This window comes from Barbus barbus, assembly GCF_936440315.1.
Source record: "Barbus barbus genome assembly, chromosome: 7".
Classification (NCBI taxonomy): Eukaryota; Metazoa; Chordata; class Actinopteri; order Cypriniformes; family Cyprinidae; genus Barbus; species Barbus barbus.
The window spans coordinates 2,072,129-2,082,498 of NC_136735.1; the positions used below are offsets into that span (position 1 = coordinate 2,072,129).

A 10,370-nucleotide genomic window follows, 5' to 3' on the forward strand; every position below is an offset into this window, starting at 1 on the left:
CATTGAAATAAAATGTAATATCCTCATGTCCCCTGTTTTCCATGTAAAATTACATACAGGATAAGGACAAAGATATCTCTGTGACCAATCCATGAATAAGTACAACCATTTTTAAAAAATATTCTGCTCTTCCTGGTTTCTTGACTTGTTCCAGTCTAGATTTTTGTGGTTTCTCTTCATTCAACAAACATCAACACCACTAATTATATGTCAAATACATTCTCAGATCCTCGTTAAACCAGTTGGTAATGTTAAATAGGTGAATATAACTTCATCCATAATCTTCTTGGATTTTAGTTTAAAAAAGAAAAAAAAAAAAAAAAAAAATTATCTTGCCACTTTTAATATTTATTATATATTTTATAGATTCATAAATTAATTTTACAGTTTTAGTTGGAGGAGAATAACATACAATGCTCTTTAGGATGAAAATTGTATCCATATATCTCGCAATAGGACACATGCTTTGGAAGATATGGAATATATCAATAAAAAAAATATGAATAATGTGAAAATGCTAAACTTTGGCTGAGTTTCAAGAATTACATGACTGATTATTGAACATTTGCCTCTGATTTCATGAAATTAACGACTGGAAGTTGGAAATTAACAGATGTATTTTATTTATTTTTTCACATTAAATCAAGTGAAGATGGGAATGCTGTTTTTGGAGTTAATTCTGAATGACAGAAATAAAGTCAAACTTGACAAATATATTTGATTTGATTTGAATTGATGGTTAGAGAGTAGGACTCGTAATCCAAAGGTTGCGGGTTCGAGTTTCGGGCCGGCAGGGATTGTAGGTGGGGGGAGTGAATGTCCAGCGCTCTCTCCACCCTCAATACCACGACTGAGGTGCCCTTGAGCAAGGCACCGAACCCCCAACTGCTCCCCGGGCGCTGCAGCATAAATGCTGCCCACTGCTCCGGGTGTGTGTTCACGGTGTGTGTGTGTGCACTTTGGATGGGTTAAATGCAGAGCACAAATTCAGAGTATGGGTCACCATACTTGGCCGTATGTCACATCATTTTCACTTTCACTTTTATTGTTTGCAGTGGAAATTAATTTAAATGCTAGAATAAAAATTATGTCAACCAAAACATGACAGAAACTTTTGAAATAAAAGAACAATTGAAACACAAAAACTGAAATCCAATAATCATTTATTTGTTTGAACTAAGAAAATAAGCCAAATTAGGTGAAAATGTAAAAAAAAAAAATAGTTCCCCTTACTTTCGTAAAACGTTATTCCAACTAAACTAACTGCATTTTATTTATTTAAGTTTATGTAAAATTATGACTCAAAAATGTAAGTAAACTGTGACTTAGTTCAGAAAAGAATTATGAAACCGTTTTTGTGGTCAAGAGAATGAGAATGTAGTAAAGCAGGTTTGAACTATTACATTAACTAGTCAGAACAGCTTGGCAGCATTCACTTTCCACTAAATCCCCTTGAAGCATTAGTTCTTAAGCTATTCTCTCCACCCTAAAACCCTTTGTTCGCAGCTTGAATCTCTCAAAACAGGACAGAACAGAACATTTGATTGACAGACATGTTTTCGAAACACAGCTGTCAATCAATTGTTCTTATAAAAACAACAACAAATGTGTTTTGAAAAGTTATAACTTCCTTGTTTTAATTAGTGAATATAAAATAATTATATTCTAAGGGCTTCTTATACATTAACAAATAAACAATTGAAATGGAAAGAAAGAAAGAAAACAAAATAAACATTAATTACAGCTAAAAAGCAAGTGGAGTATTTTAGTGGATTTAAAAGTTAATTTAGTGTAAGTTTAGTGATGACTCGGTGTTATACAGAGCAATGTAGAAGGTCTTTTATTAAAAAGCGAAGTGACATTCAGCCAAGTATGGTGACCCATACTCGGAATTCGTGCTCTGCATTTAACCCATCCAACGTGCACACACACAGCAGTGAACACACACATACACCGTGAACACACACCCGGAGCAGTGGGCAGCCATTTTATGCTGCAGCTCCCGGGGAGCAGTTGGGGGTTCGGTGTCTTGCTCAAGGGCACCTCAGTCATGGTATTGAGGGTGGAGAGAGCGCTGGACATTCACTCCCCCCACCTACAATTCCTGCCGGCCGGAGATTCGAACCCGCAACCTTTGGATCACGAGTCCAACTCTCTAACCATTAGGCCACGACTTCCCCACATTCCTGCTGCTGTTAGGTTTTTTAATGAAGTTGTGTAAATCTTGTATGTTGTTTGTATTGTGTAAAGGTGGCAAATGAATTTCCCTTTACAGGGATTAATGACGTTTTATAATCTAATCTAATCTAATCTAATCTAATCTAATCTAATCTAACGTAATCTAAAATAATCTAATCTAATCTAATCACAGCTGAATTTGTTTAGGTATTAAAAAGATTTTTGTGTGATTTTGTGTGAAAGATTTTTATAATGACTTTCAGTGTGACTGCACAGCCATTGGTTCGTGCAGTAATAGAAAACGAACCAATGGCTCGTCAGCGGCGCTGCACGAGCCTATGGCAGCAAAACCCAGGCCAATTCGACTGAAGCGACGACCTGAGTCGTGCAGCTGCATGGCATGGCATAGTACGCAGTACTCGTTCCCATATCTAAGGGAACTGAGGTTACGTTAGTAACCGAGTACGTTCCCTGTCGATACTTCACTCGTACTGCGTCACTAGACGCTATGGGGAACAAATACAATCCCGCCATGCCATGAAGAGAAACGACAAACATAAACTGGCCTTGAGCAATAAGGCTCAGAGGGACCAATTATAAGCAGGAAGAATCCTGCAGGAGGCATGAGGACCAAACTCTTAGAGGTCAGTCCAGCCTAAAAATCGTTTCAATGGTCATAAGTACAGCCTCAGCACCAGAAATGGGGCCAAGAGCGTTCCTAGAGAATCAGGCAATGCCTGAGGGGACCGCTTAAGACAGGTGTGTGCCCTCTAAGCAGAGAGAACCCGAGCCTGTAAGGCTGGGACATCCAAGCTATAAAATCTGGCAAATATGGACGGCGAGGCCCAGCCGGCCACCGCACAAATATCTGCCATGGACACACCACTAGACCACGCCCAAGAAGAGGCCACGCCTCTAGTGGAATGGGCTCTCACTCCAATGGGGCTCTGGAGGCCCAGGGAGGAGTATGCTAGTGCGATAGAGTCAACTAACCATCGAGATATTCTGTGCTTTGTGACCGGAGACCCCTTGGTAAGGCCGCCAAAGCAAACAAAGAGTTGTTCTGTCTGCCTAAAGGGAGCGTAACGCTCAATGTACATTCTCAATGCCCTGACTGGGCAGAGAAGGTTGAACTCTCGGTCCTCCTCAGAAGAGGGGAGCGCAGACAGCGTAATAACCTGGGCTCTAAACGGAGTGTAGAGCGCCTTAGGGACATAGCCGTGTTTTGGTTTTAGGACGACCTTAGAGTTGTTAGGCCCAAACTCAAGACAGGCAGGGTTTACAGAGAGAGCCTGCAAGTCACCTACTCGCTTCACCGATGCTAACGCTAGTAGCAGAGTGGTCTTGAGCGACAGTGTTTTTAAACTTGCAGATTGCAGTGGCTCAAAAGGAGGGCCCTTGAGGGCTCTCAGGACCGTGGGCAGGTCCCATGCAGGGACTGTGAGCCTCCTAGATCCCCTCAGGAAACGGACAACCAGGTTGTTCTGGCCCACCGACTGTCCGGCTATAGGAGCATGAGAAGCTGCTATAGCTGCCACATAGACTCTGAGCGTGGAAGGGGCGCGGCCCTTGTCCAACAGCTCTTGTAGATATGACAATATCGCTGATATGTCACGTTGTCGGGTCCTCACCGCGGGCTTGACACCAGGCGGAGAAAACCGACCACTTAGAGGCGTAGAGGCGTCTCATGGACGGGGATCTAGCCTGTTCAATGGTATTCAGGACATTTTCGGGGAGATCTATTGAGTCCCATCGAGTGCCCATAGATGCAGGTCCCACAGCTCGGGCTGGGGGTGCCAGATCGTTCTGTTCGCCTGAGAGAGGAGGTCTCGCCTCAGGGGAATGGGCCACGGAGCTGCTATTAGCAGCTGAGATAACTCCGGGATCCAAAGCTGGTTCTTCCAGAGTGGGGCCACTAGAAGCACTTTGTGCTTGCATTCCCTGATTCGCCTGATTACTTGAGGAATGAGAGCAATCGGGGGAAAAGCGTATAGAAGGAGGTTGGGCCATTCGTGGGCCAACGCGTCCTTGCTCTTCGAAAAATAAATCTGGCAGTGAGAGTTGTCTTTGGAGGCGAAGAGGTCGACCTCTGCCTTGCCAAAGATTCGCCAGATTTCCTGAACCGTCTGTGGGTGGAGCATCCACTCCTCTGAGGGGACGTTGTTCCGAGAGAGCTTGTCTGCTCCTTGGTTCAGGACGCCGGGCTGAACTCCGGGGATGGCCCGCCAGGCCTTGGCCCATGTGGAGAGGGGTTGGATTAGTTCGGGTGGTGAGTCGCCTTGTGGGAACTCGACACACTCTGTAATTGGAAGAGGAAATTTGCTTTCTTTTTGAAAATGTTTGTTTTTATTTTTCTCCCTATAACAGCGGCTGTATGTGGAGGCACTTCTGGAAAGGGCCTGAGATTCACAACAGGTTTTGTAACAAACAGATTTGCCTTGGCACCCAAAACTGAACGGGGTGCTTGAAGGCATAACAGAGGGCGTTTTGGGGTTGGTCCAGCCTCTGCGAGACCTTGTCCCCTCCTCTTCCTTCCTATCAGATCAGGACGACTTCTGAGCCGTGGTGAATCGCTCTGCAAAGCCCTCGATGGCAGGTCCAGGGGAGACCGGTGCGTCGAGGAAGGGGACCTTGTCAGCCTCCTTAATTTCAGTGAGGTTTAGCCATAAGTGGCGTTCCAACACCACTAAGTTGGCCATTGACCTCCCAATGGACTGTGCAGTAGCTTTGGTAGCTCTTAAAGCCAGGTCGGAGGCGCTGCGCAGTTCTCTGAGAACTGCGGAATCAGGCTGAACTCGTCCATGGTCCGGAGGAGTTTGGCTTGAAAGACCTGGAGCACAGCCATGGAGTGAAGCGCTGAGGCGGCCTGCCCGGCGGGGAAGTATGCTCGTCCAGCGAGGGCGGAAGTCGTCCTGCAAGGCTTGGAGGGATGAGCAGCCTTTGCTTTCCATCCGATGACAGAGGGTGGGCAAAGGTGTGCAGCCACAGCTTCGTCAAGAGGGGGCAACCTCTCGTAGACCTTCTCTTCGGCGCCATCCACTGAGGAGAGAGCAGAAGAAGAGTTAGAGCGGAGTCGGGCCGAATACGGAGCACGCCACGACTTTGTAAGTTCGTCATGGACCTCCGGAAAAAAAACGGAGAAGCTCGCTGACGAGGGGCCGTGCGGCGCCCCGGCAGGAACCATTCGTCCAGATGACTAGGAGTGGGCTCCTCCGGCGTAGACCACTCCAAACCCAGTTCGTCAACGGCCTTAGAGATCATGCAGAAGAGCTCGGCATCCATCCCTGGCTTTGCTTCGCTGGGTTCGGCAGACGAGGAGGGGGCGGGGTCGATGGTAGAGCCCGAGATATCCTCCGCGTATGACGCTATTAGAGACATGCTGTCATCTAATAGCTCGTCCTCAATAGCACCGAACGAGATCACGTCACTCGCACCAACCGAGGGACGCTGATCCGCGTGCTCGAAGAGGACGGGGGAATCCTGTCTGCATAGCGGGGGCGAGGCACGCAGGGTCTGAGCCGGCGGGAGCTCGCTCGCCGCTGAGCGCTTAAGCCCTTTACCCCGCCGTTTTTTCGCACCAGGTCCCTGGGAGCCGAGCGCGCAGAGTCACGAGACTCATGTTCATACAATATGAACATTCCATCTCGCTCAGAGCGGCTTCTGCATGGGATTTACCCAAGCAGGAAACACACTCTGAGTGGCCGCTGGCATCATGCAGAGAAAGTCTGCACGAGACGCACTGACGGCGCAGCATTTGCAACAACGCCGCGATTGCTCTTTTAGAATAAATTTGCTCTTCTTAAAGGCTCACCGGATGGCAGCTGGGGACGAGCTGGCGTCTGCTTGATCGCTGAAGCGGCTCGACGAAGCGGGCTGGATCAGCGGGGAGCAGGAAAAAAGGCAGCCTTCCAATCCGCAGCGAGGCGTTTCAACGGCGAGCGTCTGGAGTCTTGGATCAGCAAAGACGTCGTCGCTGAAGGAGAATTGATCTGTTTTCCTATGGCGAAGCGCCCGCTTATATAGCCAGATGACCTGTCCCTTTTGGCGGGCTCTGGCAGGCTTTGCTGCCATAGGCTCATGCAGCGCCGCTGACGAGCCATTGGTTCGTTTTTTATCACTGCACGAACCAATGGCCGTGGAGTCACACTGCGTGATTGAAAAAGTCTTCAGTCCTCGGAGAAAAAGGAGTTTTCCCCATAGCGTCTAGCGACACAGTACGAGTGAAGTATCGACAGGGAACATGCCTAAACAGCGTGCTCGCGACAGAGAAAGAGAGAGAGAGACCTCCATCAGGTTAACTCATATTCATGAAACAAATTAGTTTGTGATGTCCTAAGAATAATGTTGTCGTATATCCTAATATATGTTCAATGTTAAAGTGTAACGTACTCCATCATGACTGGTGTCAGTGCTATAAAGTGAAGCATCAGCTCTTCCCCTGTCGTTTATCCCAGGTTTACCCCTCACATCACTAGCTCCACCCTTGCGCCATCACTCGTGACCGGAAGAGTAGAGGAGTCGTTTTGAGGGGGAGGGGAGGTTAACATTTTTTATTAAAGATTACGAGGGCACATGAATTAAAAAAATTATAATAATGAAGTAATAATAATGAAGTGCACAGATAAATTATTTATAATAAACACTACAGTATTCAATCAAAAACTAAAAATTGTCACTTTTGATTTCATACCGACTTTAAACAGTAATTTAAATCACTGTATACGACAAGCATTTGAATGTTGTAAAATCAGACAGCTTCAGCTCAGTTGATTTATTTTGATTAATTCATTCTTTTTCAACAGGAGCTTTTCATTAAGAACAGAATGCTATTGCAATTGTTGAAATGGAATTACATTAACGAAATCCAAGGGTAAAGTGCCCAACTACTAATCACCATAATGGTGACTTAAACCATTTTAAATGAAAAAATAATAAATAAATAATAAAATAAACTACAGCTTAAATCTCTGTTAATTATCAGAAACAACTTATGAAAGAAATACAATATTAATACAAAATAAAAACTAAGTGAAGATGGTAATGCTGCTTTTGGAGTTGTTTATATATCCTCTGTGCTGAGATCTTGAGAGATTTAATTGATTTGATTTGCAGTTGCTGACAGATATTATTTATTTGCATTAAAAATGAATTTAAATGCTAAAGTTGTCAACAAAACGACTGAAACATTTGAAATAAAATAATTAAATATAACTGAAACAGAAGAACAATTGAAATAAAGGGATTGAAATAAAATAACTATTTATTTTAACTAAGAAAATTAGCTAAATTATGTTATACGAACATAAACTTTGGTATATAAAACTTAAAAAAGTAAGTTCACCTTACATTCATAGTTATCTCAACTTAGCTTTATAAATTCAAATTATAATTATAAGTATAATTACACATGTAGTTGAAATACTTCTAAATACAAATGAAATGAATCAGTGCAAAATGATAACTCAAAATATAGTTGGACACACACACACGCACACACGCACACAACACACACCTATAAGTGTTTGAGCATCTGACTCATCTAGGTGCGACTACATGAAGTCTTACATTGAAATACTTTGGTGGGACACACTGGTGTGTGGTTTTACTGTACTTAGAATTTGAAACAATATCTTAACAAATATGCCTCCAGGGCATTTTCGCTAGCATGCAAACCAAAGTTTCACAGTAAATATTCTACATTTTTTTGGTCTTAAGCCAGTCAAACATGTTCAGGTATAACGCAAGCACCCCACACTACTTACATATGCACTGGATTTAACTATATTCTGGTATTTTTAAATCTATTGTTATTCGTTTATTAAAAAAATCAAGTTGTTTATTATTTGTGACTTGTTTGACTTGTCTGTTTATTTAAGAACTGTAGGATGTGATCAGAGGTTGATGAATTTTCAGTCTAGTGCACTTTGGTACACAGTAAAACCTCCCGTGTTAAAGCAACACTCCTAGTGTTTAGTTAATGAGATGATTAGTTTAGTAATTGAGTGACGGTTGAGCATTATTGATGAACACCTGCTGTTAACAAACTGAACCACTGAAAGAAAGAGAAAGAACAGAAAAAGAGACGAGTAGAAATACAGTAACTACAGCTGACTTCAGTCACAGACTTAGATGAAATCAACACAAGATAAAAGAAGATATTAAATCTCTCAAGATCTCGGCAGAGGATGATTAAACAACTCCACACACAGTAACACTAATAACTCTTCACTAATGCTCAATCATCACTCAATTACTAAACTAATTATCTCATTAACTTTAACTGCTTAAGTGTTACTTTTTTAACACTCTGAGTGTAGATTATATAAACACTGGGGGTTTTACTGTGTATGAATGTTTTAAAACAAAATCATTTTTAAATGTTTTAAAGTGGAATGGAATGTCTTGATTGCTATTACAATTCAGACATAATATTCTTACATTTGAATTTGCTGCTGTGGCACCATGTCGCCCTGTCCAATCACAAAGCTTGTTTGCCTGAACAGTCAGACTCAGGCTGAAGATAGTTTCACATTTAGAACAGCTCTCTGCTGTGTGACTTTAGTTTGAACAAAAAACGTCAATTTGTTTTGTCCTCAGAACCAAAACCAGGTATACCAAGTACACCAGAGAATAAAAATGTGTATAATAATAATAAAAAAAATAAAAAATCACATGGATCATGCAAATGTCTGCCGAGCCTTAAATCTGTAACATTCCTTCTTATTCCATTCAGGTATTTCGCAGATAGAGACTGAAAGAAAGGACAGACTGAGACATGGCAGGCAAACGTACAGGTGAGCTGAAACCTGCATAACAGAATATTCTTCATACTAAATAAATCTTTGACGTAGTGAATACATAATTGATAGAAACAATGTAAAAGTTTCAACCAAAAACTCAGAGCTTACATAACAACAGTTTAGAAGAGTGAACAAAATGATCAAAAACTGCACATTTTCAAAGAACACATGCTGCTAATGCTGTGAACGTGAGTTATATTCATAGTTAAAGTCAACATGCATGTTTTAATTCAGTACTTAATTGATTCATGCAGAACTGATGCACATTATTTAATAAAATACTCAACACACTATTTTTCTTTGGTGCAGAAATTGATTTTCTTTGGAATGTCCTGCTGTTCATGTGTATCAGTTTGTGAAGTTATTTTGATCACAAGGTACCGGCTAATTGGTTATTTATGTTAGAAAAGGTAACCTTTTTACAAACTTGAATATAGAGGGAAAAAATGATCAATGGAACTGATTGTATATTGATTTTGACTATCAAATGTTTAAAGACATATGCAATAAATAAATAAACCTTTTACTTGTCTTTCTAACAGATCTGAGTATCATACTTCTTGGTAGATCAGGATCAGGAAAGAGCGCAGCAGGAAACACGATCCTGGGCCGAGAAGAATTTACAATGAGGAACTCTCTGAAGTCAGTTACAACAACATGTGAGATACAAGAAGTAGTTGTGAGTGGAAAAACTGTATCAGTTACTGACTGTCCCGGCCTGTTTGACACTCCAGTCATTAAAAACGAACTAAAGGTTTTAATGGAGAGGTTTACTGAGCCGTCTGCTCTTAAACCTCCTGTGCCTCTTGTGTTCTTGCTTGTTATAAGACTGGGTGTGAAATTCACAGAGGAGGAGAAAAATACTGTAAAATGGATTGAGGAAAACTTTGGGGAAGAATCTCTGAACTACACGATCGTTTTATTCACTCATGCTGATGCACTGAAGGGCATACCTCTAGAAGAATATATCAGCAAAAGCACTGAGCTCCAGGAACTGATTAAGACATGCTATGGCAGATGTCACTCGTTCAACAATGAGAACAGAGCTGATCGAGATCAGGTCACAAAACTGCTGGAAATGATAGAAAAAATGATTAATTTCAATGGAAAGAAGCCCTACACTGCCGACATGTATAAAGCAGCCCAAGAGAAGATTGAAAGGGAGCAGAAGCCGAGAGATGCAGGAAACGGAGGACTAGCAACAGCAGCTACAGCAGCAGTAATAGGTGTAGCAGGAGTTGCAGCTATGGGCGGAAGAGGAGCCGCAGCAGCCGCAGCAGCAGCTATTGGTGCAGTGCTAGCAGCAGCAGCAAGCAGCAGCAACAAATAATCATTTAAAGAATTACTCAGCATTCTAGAATAGTTTAAATAGTTAAACATAGTTTAAAAATA

The 10,370-nt window shown here is 42.4% G+C and overlaps 2 protein-coding genes across 2 annotated transcripts in view; one reads left to right on the top strand and one right to left on the bottom strand.

Moving 5' to 3' along the window:
* The window catches only part of LOC306872949 (uncharacterized protein), an 819,728-nt gene that overhangs the window by 796,804 nt on the left and 12,554 nt on the right, over window positions 1–10,370 (bottom strand). The gene's annotated exons all lie outside the window — the stretch shown is intronic.
* Window positions 8,954–10,308, top strand: LOC306872268 (GTPase IMAP family member 9; the record flags this gene model as incomplete). The annotated part of the gene is made up of 2 exons (XM_079420766.1): window positions 8,954–8,972; window positions 9,521–10,308. The coding sequence occupies 2 exons, from the start codon at window positions 8,954–8,956 to the stop codon at window positions 10,306–10,308; spliced, it is 807 nt and encodes a 268-aa protein (XP_079276892.1).